The sequence below is a fragment of the Trichomonas vaginalis genome, chromosome III (genome assembly GCF_026262505.1).
Source record: "Trichomonas vaginalis G3 chromosome III, whole genome shotgun sequence".
Classification (NCBI taxonomy): domain Eukaryota; phylum Parabasalia; order Trichomonadida; family Trichomonadidae; genus Trichomonas; species Trichomonas vaginalis.
The window spans coordinates 4,324,771-4,341,246 of record NC_067205.1 but is presented as its reverse complement, the minus strand read 5'-3'; the positions used below and the strand labels follow the sequence as shown (position 1 = coordinate 4,341,246).

Here is a 16,476-nt window from a genome sequence, read left to right as displayed (position 1 = left end):
TTCTTTGTCCTTTAATAGCTCTTCTATTCTGTTTTCTATTTCATCTTCAAGAACAGCGCATGTGTCTTCTTTGCATTCTAAGAACTTTTGTTGGACTTCATCTTTCCAATCGGCGTCATCTCTGTCAACAAGTCTGTCATTGACAAATTTTAAGACTTCTCTGCTAATGTTTTATGGTTCTTGTCATATTCCCAGAAACAGAACTTTAGAACAAATTCACCTTTCTTGTTTACACTATGTAAGATTTTATGGTCGACAGAGTTTTGCTGTCGAAAAGTTTGTCTCGAATATAGATAGCGAAATCGCTAGACATTTTCAAATAAAAATTTTAATTTTTCTAAAAATATGTTAGAAAAAAAGTTTGCTGACATTGACAAGAAATTTGAGAATGTTTTAAAAAGAACAAGAGGAAGTTGGAAAATGCTCAGATAAAACCCATACATGACAAGTTCCTATTTGCTCAGAATGGTATAACAGGTCTAATCGCACCACCTGGGTCGGGTAAGACTTTCACTTATCTTAAAATGGCTGCACAACAACAAGAACTAGATGAGAAGAACCCATTCTATGAGTTAGTTGTTATTTGTAGTACTTCTGGTCAATTTGACCAAACCGTCAATTCGTTCAAAGATATTATAAAGAAGTCTAAGTTAGTATGTATAAAGGATACTGAGTTGTTAGATTGGATAAAGAAGTACCAAAGAAGAGTTTTGAAGTATAATGCTATAAATGAGTATATAAATTCTAAGTTTAAAGACCCAAATGAGGAAATGCAGAGAATATTAGAGAAGAAACACTTCAGAAACAAACAGAAAGAGATAGAATACATTTCGAAGAAATTGCAATCTTACGATTGGAAGACTTACCCTCATAGATGTCTTCTTATCTTAGATGACTTTGCTTCTCATCCTTTGCTTAAGAATAGAGAACAAGATATGTGTCGAATTCTTAAGAAGCTCAGACACTTTAACATCTCAGTTGTCATTTGTGTACAGACAGCAAAGAGTTTAAGTAAAGATGTTAAAAGAATACTTACTGACATTATACTTTTCCCTGGATTGTCCGAAGACGATTTCATGGAACTTATGAAAGAGTCCATGGCAGGTAAGTTTGACAGACATGAACTATGGGAGAAGTACAAAGTCATACAAGACCCTCATACTTCTTTCAGAATTCATATCTACGCAAACAAAGTTCAAATTGTAAAAAGTCAATAAAAATAAATGGTTCATTTACTCTGCTTGTTTGAAGTTGTCAAAATACTCTGTTATTTTTCACGATTTTCATACGGAATTCAGCAAAAATAATGTTTAGGGTAGAAGGTTAGATCTAACCTGTTTTCTAACCTCTTTTCTACCCCAGTTATTTTATAAGCGTTTTACATGGTAAACATTGTGAATTCGTGAGACTTTAAACAATTTCGTAGCTTCTATTTCTTCTGTCAGTACATCGAATGTTTTAACAATGCCGAAGGTTTCTTTATATTTCTTCTTGACATCTGAAAGAAGGAAATCGTCAGCTGTTGGATAGTTTTTGTTTAGAAATGTCAACATGTCCATTTTATCTTCTGCTGGTTTCTCTGCCTCCCTCTTTAAGTCAGCATAGTCGTTTCGCATACGTTCTATCTCTTTGACGGAGTAGTTATATTTCCTCATTGCTGCTTTACATTTAGAACATTGTGGGTTCATTTTGCGTTATATTCTGAAACCTTACCTGCTAGTATGACTAAGGCGTCAATTGCTCTTTTAACTCAAAAGTTGCGGGTTTTATCTGTTCATTCCATATCTTACCTCTTCTATCTTTATCTCTTATCTGCCATACACATTTCAGCAACTAACGAAACAAAGTTGTCGTAGGTCTTAAACTCCCCAGATTTGTATATGTCAGAGATGTTCTTATATACCATATCGCAATCTTTGTCCATGACTTTGTGGTTGCAATGAAATCCAAAAACTCATAGTTAACCTTTCGTATGAACTTCTTTATTTCTACTGAGTCAGTTGCTTTGACTTCTATTTCATCGAATTCTGGAATAGTAAGTTTTGTTGCTGGATTTCAGGCAATTTGGGTAAATGGTCGATGAGGTCCTGCATGTCATAAAGATACTGTTCATTGTTTCATCTTTCGCACAACAGTCCAAAGTACTTGTTAAAAGTTCTTGCTTTATCTTCTGGATTTTTGTTTCGAAAGTATATGAAGAAGGAATGAAGCTTTTCATCTCTACTAACATTGAAGTTGGGTTCATGACTAACGAGTTTGGTGCTGTTGTTGCTAACATGTTCTTACAATAAAAATAAAAAAATATTTTTTAAAAAAACCAACTATTTTTTTTATTTCGGGAAAACTCATGACAAATTCAAGAGGGTAGAAAAGAGGTTAGAAAAGAGGTTATATCTAACCTTCTACCCTAAAATATATTTTTGCCGAATTCATGAGTTTTGGTTGAAAGAATACGGTGGAGCCAAAAGTGGCTCGACCTCAAAACAAGCATTTTCTGTATAAAATTCATGAAAATTCAAGAGGGTAGAAAAGAGGTTAGAAAAGAGGTTAGATATACCCATCTACCCTAAATTATATTTTGCTGAATTCAGCAACAAAATTCAAATTGTAAACGGTTTAATAGAAAAAGTGTTATTTTTTCATGTCCGAAGACTCGAAGGTGCAACACTTCCAAAATACCGACGAACTCAGAAGAGCAGCATGGCAGTATGTTCTTGACAACTTCTTTGAGTTCTCCAGGAACACCTTGGAAAATGCTGAAGAACTCCGACACAGAGAATTTGGAGAAATTGCACTCCAATACTACCTTGAAAACAAAGGGTAAACAAAGGGTAAACAAAGGGTAAAATAAGACTAAAAACTTAACGTTTAAAAAGTGACATTTTTATGAGCTCCGAGTCACCGAGAAAACTTGGTCAGATGTTAGCAGCTTACTTCCCTGAGGAGGATGGAAGCGTTACATACGTAAGGTTCAAAAACAACGAACCTGGGAATTGCGTACCAAATTCGCAATTACATGACCATGGAAGAGTACGAAAGGTTCCTACAAGAGAAACCAGCTCTAAACAACTCAGAAAAGAAAGAATAAAAAGTTTTAACTCGTAATTGTTTATTTTTTTACTTGTATGGGCAAGCTGCAAGAATGAAGTCGACTATCTCGGTCTTTGTCTTGACCAGTTGGACTGCTCTTGCGAGTACGTCTGTTTTACGGTCTCCAGCTGGTGTCTGACCTTCGTAATTGCGGCATGTTCTTGAGAGCTCCAACTGTAAATGGTTGTAGGATGAAGAGTCTTCAGACTGCTTGAGGTAGTCTTCACGGTCCACGAACCGAATCTGTGGTACGAGTCGAATCGGTCGATTTGAGGGAAGAGAGTGAGAGCCTGTCTTCTTCCATTGGGGTAGTAGCATACTCTTTGCGTAAGCGGTTCAGACCTTCCTCGAACTCTTGGTCTCTCTTGATTGAGATTGGAATTGTGGGGCAGGGTTTTGCATAAACATCCAAGGGTTGGGGAAGTAAGGCATAGGCTGAGGAGGGTAGTTCGGGAAGCCTTGTGGTGGGTAGTAACATTGAGGTGGAAATTGGTAGTAAATCGGAGGTACTTGCTGGAACTGAGGTTGCTGAGGAGACTGTTGTGGTTCTGCAGCTTTCGGTTCTTCTGGTTGGGATATGGGCTCGGTTGGTGGGACGTCGGACATCTGTTTGTGGCTTAACCGTCGGAAGGAAAAAACCTTTCCTGTCGGAAGGAAAAACCTTTCCTGTCGGAAGGAAAAACCTTTCCCGTCGGAAGGAAAAACTTTTTCTGTCGGAAGGAAAAACTTTTTCTGAAGTTCGACAAAAGTTCTCAATTTTCGAAAATTTGAATGGTTTACGGACGGACAACTGGAAGAGTTCTTCCTGTCGTCGGGAAAATTTTTTTCCAGTTGTCGGGAAAATATTTTTCCTGTCGGATGGAAGGACTCGGAATACCAAGAAGGATTTGACGAGGCAATTTACCTTATAGAGATAAATGAAGTTGTTAAGCAGTACTTGCGCAGGTAATGAAGCCCAAGGTCAAGTTCACCACTATTTCTGGAAGGTCTACACTTCAGCTCGAGACTTCGACTGGAATTCCAATTCAAATACCAGACGGGACAGCTACGATGGCATAAAGGACGCCAAAGAGAAGCTCTTGTTAAGTTCCTAAACAAACGTCCTTGGATAAAAATACCAAAACAAGGAGAAACCCCCTACCCCATATGAAATGGCAATTCAGTCTCTCCTTCACTTCTCGGGTCAGCCGTTCTACATAACCTGTGAAGGCGACATCCAACCAGTTTCAGTCAACCTTAACGTTTGAGTAAAAACATTTTTTTTCATTTTTTGAATGAAGCAAGTTAAATTCGTCCCACACCAATCTCAATGGACCGATGAAGAGTTTCAAGCCATGGTTGAAGGCGTTGAGAACGACATAGACGGCGAACTTGAAGGAGCTCAAACCACAATTGCAACCAAAATTGCAGAAGTCAAGGAACAAATAGCTCCACTTAAAGCTACCAAAGCTACTCTTGACCTCATGGATACTTACCGTTTAGAAGTAAAGAGTGGAATAAGACAATTAAAATTAAAACTCTTAAATACGAAGCTATACTCCAGAAGTTAGCAGAGATGAGAAGACTTTACCAGAGCTACTTACATGTAAGGGACTTACCTTCAAGCAGTCCGACCAAAGATGAATTTTCTGACATTGTCCCAATTTTGTCCGAAAGTCAGCTCAGATGTTTTGAACTGCTCCCAACATATCCAGAATATGAACGTTTGCCTGAACTCTTCCGCAATCTCAAAAAACGTTTTTTGGTTCTCATGTTCGAAACTTTTATCGGAAGAGACAACAAACGTTCAGAAGAAGAACAAGATATTATTTTAAACTTGTTGTATGACTTAACCGTCATAACAAGCTTTTTGAAGTAAAACCGTCATTCTCAAACCACTTCATTTTTTCGATGTCCGAACAAGCACCGAAGCCGAACACAATGGCAGATGTCCTTTCAATGTTGCCAGACAAGCGCCCAGTTCAAATTCAAATTTTGAATTTGAAAGCTCATCTGACAAACACCGTTAAGACTCTCCAAAGTAGTCTTATGGAAGAGATGACCAAGCTCAAAGCCGATGTCCTCATGAACCAAGCTTCCAATGAGAAATGCCTGAATGATTTGACGGAAACCTTGCGCATTTACGCGAGAGAGAACCGAGACCTTGCCAGACTCATCTACCGTTTCTTCGAAGAGATAGACGCCATCTGGAAGGTACTCGGAAAGGACAGAACTCCAACACCGTAATTCGTGAGTACCAAATTGAAGAAGGAATTTTCGAGGAAGAAGAGAAACACGAAGAAGAAGAGAAACACGAAGAAGAAGAGGAAGAAGAAGAGAAACACGAAGAAAAGGAAGTTTGGGCAACCCTTGTTGCCGATGACGTTACGAAATTTCCCAACCCTACCCATACAAAATCCGCAACAGGAGACAGGCAAGGTTCTTACCCCAGTCCTCAACAACTTGGGACACTTGAACCTTAACCTTCGGAATCGCGGTTCAATTTCCATGGGCAAGCTTGTCGCAATTCAATGGGTTCCAAATCCAGGCAAGAAGACGAAGGTCAGACACATTGACGGTGACAAGCTCAACAACCGTAAGGAGAACCTCGAGTGGTTCTAAGAGTAAAAAAATTTTATTTTAGGGGGAAACCCGAGTAAATTTAGGTGTTTATTTAGTTAAGTAGCTTAAATTAATGAGAATTTGGACAAGTAGTTCCTGACCCCTGAATTGGACTCTTTCGTCATCCCAGTTGCGTAGGAGGTCGTCCCAGAGGAGTTGGTAGAATTGCCAATCCAAGGACGATTTGTCCTCCCAGGCATTGAGGATGTACTGCTCGTAGAGTTTCATGACCTCTGCCTTGCACCAGACACCCTCTCCCTTGGAACGTAAGGCTTCTTCGAAGTGCTCGAATGCGATTGGCTGCGTGACCATCTGAAATGACACTTTTTGTCCGTTTGGTCAATGTTTGTGTCTCGTGCCATAGTCGACGAAAATACAGACAAACAGGTTATATATGAGTTTGAGACCAAGAATGGTGTAACTCGACCTGTCCGATTCAAATTCGAATAAAAATTTTTTATTTCATGCAATGTTTAACTATTTCACCATCTTCTTTAACACCCCAGTACTTCCTTTTCGATATTACATGAACTTCGGTGAAAATTTTGTCCAATTTGAATTGACCCATCTTTTCACCGACCATGCCCATTTCAATGAGTTTGTTATAGCCTTCTTCGTTCGTCATGAGTGCATCGATGTTCTCATAGTAAACCTTCACTTTGGATTTGACTTCCGAGAAGAATTTGTTGTAGTTGTCAAGGACTGCCTTTGCGAACTGAGGGTAAGACCAATGTTCGACAATAGGTTTTAATGTGGTTACTAAGCCACTTTGACCTTGAGTGAATTCGTACTTCAAAACAAAAGGAGAAAACCTTTCAACAAAGTTGTCGACCTTCTCATAATGTTTACTCTTCATCTCTTGAGGTTTCTTTATGGAATATCCCCATGTCGAATTCATAAGCAATTTGAGTGTCATTGCAAGTTTGGGGTTTGAAGCTTTCCTAATATCATACAGTTGTTGTATGACTTTTCCAACTGTATAGTTCCTTCCTGGGAACTCACCGTCTTCGTTTGGAATTCCAGTCGGGATATATTGGACAAACCTCATGTATGCAGCGTTAAGGTCGACATAGTATATCTTTTCATATGAGTCGAACTTGTCGCAACCAATTGGTCCAGTTTGTGGAAATTCAAGTGAGTCTCTTATCTTCTGAGAAACCTCGCCTGTTATCTCATAAACATCGTCGAAGCAACCTGTTTCATATAAAACCTTCTGACCTAACTCAGATGCTCTCCAATACAATTTGACGTCAATTGGATGTCTCAATGGAAGTTTGTTTATAGCATCTTGAAGTTCTTGCAACCTCATTGGAAGTTCTTCTGGTTCAGGTTGGTATCCGAACAATCCAACTCCTTGTGGAATTGTGTACTTCTTTTGTACTAGAACTTTGTCTGGAACAACTTTTGGTCTTGCTAACAGTGAAAAGTTTGTTTCGTCTTTTGGTACAAAAGTTTCTGTCAGCTTGTCATCTGGAATTGGTTCCAACAAACCTTTCTCGAAAAGAATGTTTACAGCTCTGACAATGTTGCACTTGCCTTTTCCGAACAATGGGTTTGTAAGACTTTCGTTCAACATGAAGTGGTTGTGGACAATTACAATCTTCAACCATGGTAAGTCTTTGTCAACAACATAGTCGTCATGTGAAGAACCTTTCTCAGTCGGAATGTTGACTCGGATATTCACATTTGCCAACGGTGCAATTTTTGTCAATTGACCTCTGAGCAATGTACCTTGTTTCACACATGACTCAAGATACTTCATTTTCTCATCTGTAACAAGACCAGAGTTCCTGAGACATGTAAGAATACAAGGTTCATTGACAATTGTTTCAATTGAATTGTAAATTCCATACCTTGTCAAGTCAATGTCAGACTTATTTATGAACGGGAAGTATCCAGCATGTTGTCTGACTGCTTGAGGGTTCGGTTGGTACCATTCAAATTTTACACTTGCAATTCCTTCAATTGCATTCAAAATGTCTGAGTCGGAGTCAACCATTTGTTCTCTCTTTGTAGTCTTGAAAGCGTCAAGAAGCATTGCAGCTGTTGTGACATTGCCATGTGCATAGTAAATGTGACCATCCAAATCTGTTATGGTCAATCTGAGATTGTATCCTTTCTTATTTCCATCTTGTATGGCAGCAAGTACACCCATGAAGCCTTCTTTGTTCTTTCCTTCGTCAAAGTTTACTGTAAAGGTTCGACCAGATGTAATTTGACTTCTAACTTCACGGTACTTTTCATATGCATATCTTGTTCTTTCCATGGGAGCATGTTTGTCTTCACCTTTTCCTTTTTTCCTTCTCAAAGGATGCAATTGTTCGTCATGTTTCCAGTAGAATCTGGCAAAGCCGTCGTGTCCTTCAACTTGAGGCTCACTAACATCGAAAGGCATGTCCATAAGACGTTCTTCTTCTAACCTCTCTAATCTGTTTGGATAATTTGCGCGTGCTGTTTCTAAGTCCATTTCATAGCGAAGACCAGACAATTTGTCATAGACTTTTATGGGTCTTCCCTTCCTATATTTAAACTTCTTTGAAACTCTCCAACCATATCTTTCTAACTCTGCTTTTATTCTAGCAGACCTTCTATCCATTCTATACGGGGGCATTTTTATAAAAATAAAAAAATGTTTTTTCTTTACTTTACATAACCGCCTGCTGCCAAAGTCTTTGACGCCAACCCATACCAGCTAATGAAGGTTGACTTGGTTTAGTTTGGAAACTAAACTTTGGTTTTGGTTTATCTTCAGTTTTTGGTTTCTCTTCTTCTATCGGTTTTTCGTCACTTTTCGGTTCCTCTGACTTTACCTCACTGCAGGAACAGTTGTGTCGTCAACATCTTCATAAATATCATATGCCATTTGTTTTTGTTTTCCTTTCAACTTTTTGTGTTTGTTGTAAAGTTTAGAATATTTCGACTCTAAGTCAATGAGATGTTCTATAATGAACTGTTGGTCAGTGAAGTAAACTTTTCCATCTGTTGTCTCGAAAGCTCCTTCAGACTTCAATATTTTATTTGTGAGAGTCTGTTTCTTTTTTGAGATACTAGCCGTTCCATTTCTATGAAAAGTGACTTTGTAGTTAGGGTTTGTATTTCCAGACCTGGCACTTTCTATTATTGAATTTTTTTCTTCATCTGTAAGTTCTTTGACAGGTTTTGACAATGGTTCTGAACTTTTTGTTTGTGGTGTCAAATCTACCGTTTCAACTTCTTCGGTCATTTCATCTCAGTAAAAAATTTTAGTTTGGTTTGTTTTCAACTGGTTGTTTAGGTTTTTTAAGTCGGTCTAAAACTTCCTGAGGTATAGGAAGAACTTGACAAACACGTGGTTGTGTAACTGCTGGAAGCCGACAAATCCATCTTGAGCCCATTTGTCTCAATGCTGTATTGTTCATTTCATCTCAGTAAAAAATTTTACATTCCCCAAGTTTGAGGCGGTTGAGGTTGGTTGTTGTTTACCCATTGTTGTGCATGGTTATATCCTCTGTTAAAGAATCTTTCACCTTGGTCCATGTAGTGCCTGCTTGGTTATAGTAGTCATTTGCTTTGTTATAGTAGTTTCCTGCTTGTCTTCCTACATTGTCCATCCATCCTTGAACTTTTCCTCTTGTTTCAGGATTTGGAATAAGATTTGCTGCATCTCGTGCTACCTCCCAACCTTTCTGTACAGTTTGTATAATAGGTTGTGCTTTCTCTTTCAGTATACCTAATGTACTCAAAATCTTCCTTCCAACTCCAAATACACCTCTGGCTATTGTTCCCACTGCGGGCAAAAATCTGATGCAACTCCTGCTAATGCGCCAAATAAACCCATTTCTTATGGGTTAAAAATGACGAATTCAAACAAGGACCCCTATGTTTCTAAGGCAACAAAGAAAGCACTCATGATAAAAATCTTTAGTTCAACACCAAATGCTTGGTTTATGGATATCTTGGAAAACATTCCGAGAGTTAGAGAAGATGGACCACCATACTGGCTAATATTTGTTGGTCAAAACACAAGATACTGTGAAGCCATACCATTACAGTCCAAAAATATTTTAGATGTGAAAACTGCTTTGACAATATTCGTTGACAAATACCATCCAACAAAACTGACATCTGACTGTGAAAGTTCTTTCAAATCAGACGATATTAAAAACTATCTGCGTTCAAAAAATGTAAACCAATATTTCATTGTCGACCAAAACCATTCTGCTCTTGGTGTCATTGACAGTTGTATAAAAATCTTAAGAGACTTAAACCAACCACAAGGTGGTGAGGTAGATGAAATGTCATATGACGACAAATATAGACATTTCTCCATGGCAAAGATGAGACAAGTTTTAAATATTTACAATAGCCGTAAACAAAAAGGTTTGGGAAACCACTCCCCCGAAGAAATGAAAAACAACCCCGACTTAGAGAAAGACTATATATTTAATAGTTTAGTCAAAAGAGACAAACAAGAAAGAATGCCAGGCTTCAAACTTAAGAAAGGTGACAAAGTAAAAATAGAAATACCTAAACGCGACCCATATGAAAATACTATTGACTATGACAACAATGGGAACTCGACAGGTACTCACATTCGTGTTCGTAAAAATAGAAGAAAGTATACAAGAGAATATTATGAAGTTTTAGGCAAACATGGCAAAATGTACACACTGCAAGCAGAAGATAAAACTACTATTGTCAGACCTCGTTTCAAACTTGTCAAAGTTCAAGGTGGTATACTTTCAAAGACAGTTCCTAACAAATATAAGACAACTGCTGACGAATATGCTAAAGAAGTTGAAAATGACGACTAAGCAATTCTATACCATGCGTAAACTGTCATGTAAGGTGGCATGTATTCTTTACTTTGTCCCGTTGTTTGCGTATATCCTGAAACGCGATGTGTATGGTTTCCATCTCCCTGAGTGTCACTCCAGTAACAATTTATAGCAAACTGAACGTCGTCTTTAACATCATATCCTTTACCTTTTTTCAAGGCGTGCCAATCCCAAAATTTATGCTTATGCCAACCTGCTTGAGATGTACTTAAATCTATGTAGTGACTGTGTGCAGGTAAATTTTCACCTGAAATCGTTTTACTTCCACCTGTTTCCTTTGAAGAGTTTGCACAATACAAAAACCTGTCGACTATTTGTTCCCATGCACCAACACCAAACATTACTTGAGGACTTCTTGCTTCCATAGATGTATAAATAGAACCTACTGGGTTCATTAAATCAAACATATGAGATAATATAGGATTGTCTCTTTTGAACTTAAAATATAGTGTAACTATTTCAGGTTTCTTCTGGTTTGTGTCAGAATATTTTTTATAATATAATCTTATGTTTTCAGGGTAGGTAAAATCTTGACTATAATATTTATTTCTGTCATCTGTATAATAATATACTATTCTCGTTTTTTCTATTGCATTATATCTTTTATATCTATAATATTCTAAATATAATGTTTGCTTTTTTGGGTCTACACGTGCGTCAACACCATAGTCATAATAATATGGTGCTGGAGCTGGGTCAGGCAATGTCATATCTGCCATTTCATAAACTCTTAAATATTTCTTTTGTTCGTCTCCATATAAGTTTAAGTAGCAGTTGTTGTCTAATGGAACTTTAACTTGTGTACCATCATTCTTTATATAGCCTACATACATTTCATTGTTATTTTTCGGAATGAGTTTATACCGTATACCATTTTTTAAGGAGTGTACAAACTCCCATCTAAAATATTTGTTTTCTTCATTGACAGAAAAGTCACCAACAATAGTTTCAATATTTTTTGTTCCAACTAAACTTTGGTATATTTCATTGACATATGTTTTATCTGCTTTTGTCTCTAATGTTTCTTGTAAGTTTGTTATATTTGCAATGGTATGTGTATGTCCAACGTCACTTTTACTGTTTAAGGTTTCTTGTAAGTTTGTAATATCAGATATAGAATGTGTATGAGTCTTTTTAGAATATTCGTTTTCAGCTCTTGTCACTTCACTTGACATTTTATTGTCAACATATGTTTTGTCTGCTAGTTCAGGATGAGTATGTTCTTTCGTTGCATATGTTGCATCTGCTCTGTCATGTTCTTCTTGAACTTTTTCAATGACATACTCTTTGTCAGCTTTGTTGTCAACATCTGCTTTCAAAAGAAGTTCTTTTATAGGTTTCTCGTTTAAAGTTCCTTTTGTTGGATTTATACAAACAGTATGGTTCTTACTGTCTTGAAACAGAAACTCGTCTGTCAATGGGTTTATCGTCAGTTTTAAGTTTCCTTCTTTCAATGACTCAGATATCTTAGAATAGTTTGAAAAGTTTGTTGTGTTCTTATTTAGAGCTTGCATAATGAGTTGTCGGTTGTGTTGTATTTCTCTCATAGACGCTGTTTCTTTCGACATTTTTATTCTAGATAAAATATGCTTTCAATAGAAAAAGAAAATTCAAGAGTTGCTACAACTAAACCATTAGATGAACTTTTTACTAATGTCGGTCAAAAGTTTGAGACAGAGACCGTAAAGCATGAAGGCTATCGTTTTGACTACCCATTAAGATGGCTAAGAGACCCATCTGTCACAAAAGCTATTGGCTTTCGTAGAATGAAGTTTGTGTCTGTAGAAGATAAAAGTTTTCCATTTATTGTAAGGTTTCATATAGATTATATATCTGAAGGGAAACGAAAAATGTGGGAAGAAATTGAGCTAATACAAGTTGACCTTTCATCTTCTCTACAGACTGCGTTAAAAAATATAGAAGATAAAATAAATTCATGTTATGCAAAATATGCTGATGAATATGCAAATACCGAGAGCACACTTTATGTGAGAATTGTATATGACAAACAAAATTCACAAGTGTCATTTCAAATCTACGAAGACAATCCAAAGAAAGACGAACAAATATATACAGAATTCACTGCAATGTCATGGTATTATTTGCAAAGAATGTTAAATCAGAAAGTCGAACTTCCTTTAGCAAATATTTACAGTCGATATGCAAGAGATGAACCATATTTATTTAAAGATGTTTTCGACTCAGATGCTATTATTGTTCATGCTTCATTTTCTGGCGCCCAAAACTCTTTCTTATGCTTGGCAAATGACTTTTACGAAAAACCTACAAAGTTATACGAACCACCAAGTGGAAGTATTTCAGACTTTCAAGTATGGTTTACTACAGATGGAAGAAAAAGAATAATTCCATTATACCATGCGTTTTACTTAGAACTTAGTTTCATATACAACTACTATCGAACGGTAAAAATATAACTTTTTAATACGGTTGAGGTGTTGGATTTGGTTGCCAACTAGACTGTGGTGCAGGTTCAGGCTGTTGTATAACAGGAGCTTGTTCTTCTGGTTCAGGGTCTTTAGGTATAATACCAACAAACTGACCTACTCTTTTACCAATATTTTTGACACCGTTCCAAATTCCTCTTCCTACGGTTTTTATTCCATTCCATATACCTCTTCCAACATTTCGAAAGAAGTTTCCTATCTTACTGAAGAAACCCATTTTACTATATGTAAAAATCTAATGTCCGCCTAGTCTCTTACGTTTCCTGTTGAGTTCCATAGCATTCTTTAACTGGAGCTCATACATTCTGTTTCTCCTCTGGTAGAAAACATATTCTGGGTCAACTCCTGTGTTCGCGTCATCTGCATAAAGTTGTTTATATCCCACTTCAGGGTTTGTATAAAACTCTTTCCATCTCATATTTGCATACCATGGTGGCAAACCTAACGCAGCGTCATTTGACATGGCAGTTTGCATTTGTACATCTGTTGGCACTTGACCATAGTTTGCCATTGCAGTTTGTATTCTAACTTCATTTGGAATATTCTCTGGGTTTGGTTGTCCAGGTTGCTGTGCATTCGCTAAGTTCTGTGCGTCCATTTAATATTAGATAAAAATATCTCTTACGAGTACATATGCTGAACATTTGCTGGTATTGGTTCATCTTCATATTCTCTGTACCTTTCTGCCACGTCAAATAAGTAAATGACACAATGGAAAAAACCTAAAACAAGTAGTCCTATTTCAAACCACATTTACTTACTAGTAAAATTTCTTTGTTATGACACTTTCTCCAGTTTATAGGACCTCTCTCATATTCTATCTTGTCATATCTAAACTCATAGTCATGTATGTCCTCTAACCATCTCATGACACTTTCCAAACCACTTTTATCGGATGTAAAGTAAAAGCATGGATGGTTATGTAAAACGTCTAAAGTTTCTAAAGAGTCTCTCAAAGTCCAGTCTACTTGGTATTGAAAATCCCATGTGTTATAGAACGGCGGGTCCACTATAAAGAAAACATTTTCCTTGTCTTTATATTTTTCATACAACTCTGTCCAATGACATCTCACAAACTCTATACCCTCAATATATTTTTCTATGTTCTCTTTGAAAACATTTGTATAGTTAAGATATAAAACTTTTGACATAAGTGTTTCAATGTCATGAACTCTTATAGCACCACTATATAATAGTCTAGCAGATATACTATCCCAGTCAATATACTCTGCCTTTTTCAAAACCTCTCTGACAGTATTTTTCTTATCTAATGGTATACGTTCCATCTTACCTATAGGTATCTTTTCTTTTAACTCTTTCAATATTTTGTTTGTGTCTGGTATATGTTTGAGACGGTTCATATAGTTGTCGAAGTCATTGCATATAATCTTTGAGTCAGGAAATATTGTATGGCACAAATGAGATATATAGAAACTTCCACCGAACAAGTCTACAAATGTTAGACCATTCGGTAGTTTCTTAAGTTCTCTCAATAGAATATCTTTACATCTACTCTTATTTCCAAAGAAGGGTAACGGTGGTTTTGTAAAATTCATTTTATATATATAATAAAAATGTTTTTTCCTGAAAAGTGACAGAAAAGTGACAAAACATGTACGAAGAAGTCTTGAAAATTCAAGAGGGTAGAAAAGAGGTTAGAAAAGAGGTTATATCTAACCTTCTACCCTAAACATTATTTTTGTCTGATTTTACGAAGAAGTCTTGACAAAACATGAAAACATATATAATTTGTGAAAAGCTCCTGGAAGACCCGTATATAAGAACTTCATTTATACTAAACATCTTCGGGGCTAGAGGGCACGAAGTGCCTGGAAGCCCCACTTCCTTTTTTTTTTTTTTTTTTTTTTTTTTTAATCTTAATATTTATATTATTATAAACTAATTGAACACCATATGTTTTTGTATACTTTTACAAAAAAATTGATAGATTTGTGATACTTCCCCCGACGATAGAATTGAATAGCTTACATTTTGACAGAACTTAATATGGAACATATATGAATTGATTATTAATATTTTCTTTATTCTGAAACAAAACAAAAAGAAACCATATACATAAAAATTTCAAATTAATGTACACAAATAATTCGATGCGTTTGACAAATTGAACTAAAAATTAATCTAATTCGACAAACGCCATTACCAACATGACCAATAATAGCAAAATCATTAAAAGGATCTGGCATTGCTTCTTCACCACTTCTCATTACTGTATTGGTGAAATAAAAATTTGATTCATGGAAAGGAGTTGTTTCATTAGCAATTGCAAATGAAGGATAGTGTGGACTTATGCATCCTGGATGTCCACTTATGGAGATATAAAAATTGCTCACATTTGCTCACATTTTAGCACTTTTTTGTACGTTTGTCAAAAAATTGTGAGGAAGATCTCACAAAAATAGTCAAAATGTGAGCAAATTTTGAGAAGTGCTCACATTTTGACATACGATTATTTTCATACGTTTTTTTGATGAATTCTAATAAAACTTCATTACCACTTTCAGAACGAAGCGTAACTTTTCAGCACGTAACGCTCTATCATGTGTAGTGACATATTATTCAAAAAAACTCAGATTGCTTATCTTATAATAAGAGAGGTTATCGATTTTGTAATTTAATCGTCGTCGTTATCGATTTTGTAATTTAATCGTTATCGTCTTTTTCTAAACGTGCATTTTTACATTAAAAGCAATGCAACTCCAAAATTAATTGGTATTTAGACTTTAATTAGGTGCAGACAAACGAAATGCAGTCCAAATATTTTGGTGATATATGAATTACATAAATTTAGGGAAATTGAAATTATATCTTTTTAAATTTTTAGGAAAACAGATTTATAGAATTGTTTAAGTCATCAAAATAATGCAGACTTAGGTCAAATTTTCCAAATTTAATCATTTGCAAGACTTTCAAGCGACTTCAAAATGTCGAAATATAAGTCCAAAAATAAAATTACGATTACAGTCTATCCTCAATTATTATCACGCTAATTATTGAGTGACCCATGCGTTCGTATGTATGTAATACCTTTTAAAAAGGAGATGAGAGAGATAAACTACATTTACAATTTAAATCTGATGTATTTACTTGTTACATTTACAAATGTAAATGTTTCTCGTAATGTTTACATTTTGTAAGTATAACGAATAAAAATGACGCACTTTTTTTACAAAGTCAAATTATGCGATACAACTTTACTTGTTACATTTACAAATGTAAATGTTTCTCGTAATGTTTACACTTTGTAAGTATAACGAATAAAAATGACGCACTTTTTTTACAAAGTCAAATTATGCGATACAACTTTACTTGTTACATTTACAAATGTAAATGTTTCTCGTAATGTTTACATTTTGTAAGTATAACGAATAAAAATGACGCACTTTTTTTACAAAGTCAAATTATTGTTCGATTTTTGCAGCTTGTAAACGATTAATTGTATAAAGCAATTGATATTAGCACGATATAACTGAATAATTCTA

General features: G+C 35.9%; 14 protein-coding genes and 2 pseudogenes across 16 annotated transcripts, besides 4 other annotated features; 6 read left to right on the top strand and 10 right to left on the bottom strand.

Annotated features, from left to right (window-relative positions):
* Window positions 1-14,846: part of a mobile genetic element that runs on past the window's edge.
* TVAGG3_0639940 (protein of unknown function, DUF4106 family) lies at window positions 525-1,217 on the top strand (the record flags this gene model as incomplete). Its single annotated transcript, XM_051241216.1, has 1 exon — window positions 525-1,217. The coding sequence occupies one exon, from the start codon at window positions 525-527 to the stop codon at window positions 1,215-1,217; it is 693 nt and encodes a 230-aa protein (XP_051087803.1).
* On the bottom strand, window positions 1,368-1,616 carry TVAGG3_0639930 (organellar and viral DNA polymerase type B; the record flags this gene model as incomplete). Its single annotated transcript, XM_051241215.1, has 1 exon — window positions 1,368-1,616. The coding sequence occupies one exon, from the start codon at window positions 1,614-1,616 to the stop codon at window positions 1,368-1,370; it is 249 nt and encodes an 82-aa protein (XP_051087802.1).
* On the top strand, window positions 2,887-3,088 carry TVAGG3_0639920 (uncharacterized protein; the record flags this gene model as incomplete). Its single annotated transcript, XM_051241214.1, has 1 exon — window positions 2,887-3,088. A coding segment is annotated over one exon (202 nt), but the record flags the coding sequence as incomplete, so codon positions are not given.
* On the bottom strand, window positions 3,118-3,696 carry TVAGG3_0639910 (annotated as a pseudogene). Its single transcript has one exon. A coding segment is annotated over exon 1 (579 nt).
* On the top strand, window positions 4,365-4,564 carry TVAGG3_0639900 (uncharacterized protein; the record flags this gene model as incomplete). Its single annotated transcript, XM_051241213.1, has 1 exon — window positions 4,365-4,564. A coding segment is annotated over one exon (200 nt), but the record flags the coding sequence as incomplete, so codon positions are not given.
* TVAGG3_0639890 lies at window positions 4,981-5,691 on the top strand (annotated as a pseudogene). Its single transcript has one exon. A coding segment is annotated over exon 1 (711 nt).
* On the bottom strand, window positions 5,740-6,003 carry TVAGG3_0639880 (uncharacterized protein; the record flags this gene model as incomplete). The annotated part of the gene is made up of 1 exon (XM_051241212.1): window positions 5,740-6,003. The coding sequence occupies one exon, from the start codon at window positions 6,001-6,003 to the stop codon at window positions 5,740-5,742; it is 264 nt and encodes an 87-aa protein (XP_051087799.1).
* TVAGG3_0639870 (DNA/RNA polymerases family) lies at window positions 6,149-6,589 on the bottom strand (the record flags this gene model as incomplete). The annotated part of the gene is made up of 1 exon (XM_051241211.1): window positions 6,149-6,589. One exon carries the CDS (start codon window positions 6,587-6,589, stop codon window positions 6,149-6,151), a length of 441 nt encoding a protein of 146 aa, XP_051087798.1.
* TVAGG3_0639860 (uncharacterized protein) lies at window positions 7,435-8,287 on the bottom strand (the record flags this gene model as incomplete). Its single annotated transcript, XM_051241210.1, has 1 exon — window positions 7,435-8,287. A coding segment is annotated over one exon (853 nt), but the record flags the coding sequence as incomplete, so codon positions are not given.
* Window positions 8,934-9,089, bottom strand: TVAGG3_0639850 (uncharacterized protein; the record flags this gene model as incomplete). The annotated part of the gene is made up of 1 exon (XM_051241209.1): window positions 8,934-9,089. The coding sequence occupies one exon, from the start codon at window positions 9,087-9,089 to the stop codon at window positions 8,934-8,936; it is 156 nt and encodes a 51-aa protein (XP_051087796.1).
* Window positions 10,332-10,484, top strand: TVAGG3_0639840 (uncharacterized protein; the record flags this gene model as incomplete). Its single annotated transcript, XM_051241208.1, has 1 exon — window positions 10,332-10,484. One exon carries the CDS (start codon window positions 10,332-10,334, stop codon window positions 10,482-10,484), a length of 153 nt encoding a protein of 50 aa, XP_051087795.1.
* TVAGG3_0639830 (phage tail repeat-like family) lies at window positions 10,964-12,022 on the bottom strand (the record flags this gene model as incomplete). Its single annotated transcript, XM_051241207.1, has 1 exon — window positions 10,964-12,022. A coding segment is annotated over one exon (1,059 nt), but the record flags the coding sequence as incomplete, so codon positions are not given.
* TVAGG3_0639820 (uncharacterized protein) lies at window positions 12,095-12,943 on the top strand (the record flags this gene model as incomplete). Its single annotated transcript, XM_051241206.1, has 1 exon — window positions 12,095-12,943. The coding sequence occupies one exon, from the start codon at window positions 12,095-12,097 to the stop codon at window positions 12,941-12,943; it is 849 nt and encodes a 282-aa protein (XP_051087793.1).
* On the bottom strand, window positions 12,948-13,190 carry TVAGG3_0639810 (serine threonine-protein phosphatase family; the record flags this gene model as incomplete). The annotated part of the gene is made up of 1 exon (XM_051241205.1): window positions 12,948-13,190. One exon carries the CDS (start codon window positions 13,188-13,190, stop codon window positions 12,948-12,950), a length of 243 nt encoding a protein of 80 aa, XP_051087792.1.
* On the bottom strand, window positions 13,209-13,571 carry TVAGG3_0639800 (uncharacterized protein; the record flags this gene model as incomplete). Its single annotated transcript, XM_051241204.1, has 1 exon — window positions 13,209-13,571. One exon carries the CDS (start codon window positions 13,569-13,571, stop codon window positions 13,209-13,211), a length of 363 nt encoding a protein of 120 aa, XP_051087791.1.
* Window positions 13,711-14,529, bottom strand: TVAGG3_0639790 (phage tail repeat-like family; the record flags this gene model as incomplete). The annotated part of the gene is made up of 1 exon (XM_051241203.1): window positions 13,711-14,529. One exon carries the CDS (start codon window positions 14,527-14,529, stop codon window positions 13,711-13,713), a length of 819 nt encoding a protein of 272 aa, XP_051087790.1.
* Window positions 14,847-14,947: 101 nt separating the features above from the next.
* Window positions 14,948-14,988: a mobile genetic element.
* A 319-nt stretch (window positions 14,989-15,307) lies between these two features.
* Window positions 15,308-15,586: a mobile genetic element.
* A 5-nt stretch (window positions 15,587-15,591) lies between these two features.
* Window positions 15,592-15,798: a mobile genetic element.
* Window positions 15,799-16,476: the final 678 nt, after the last annotated feature.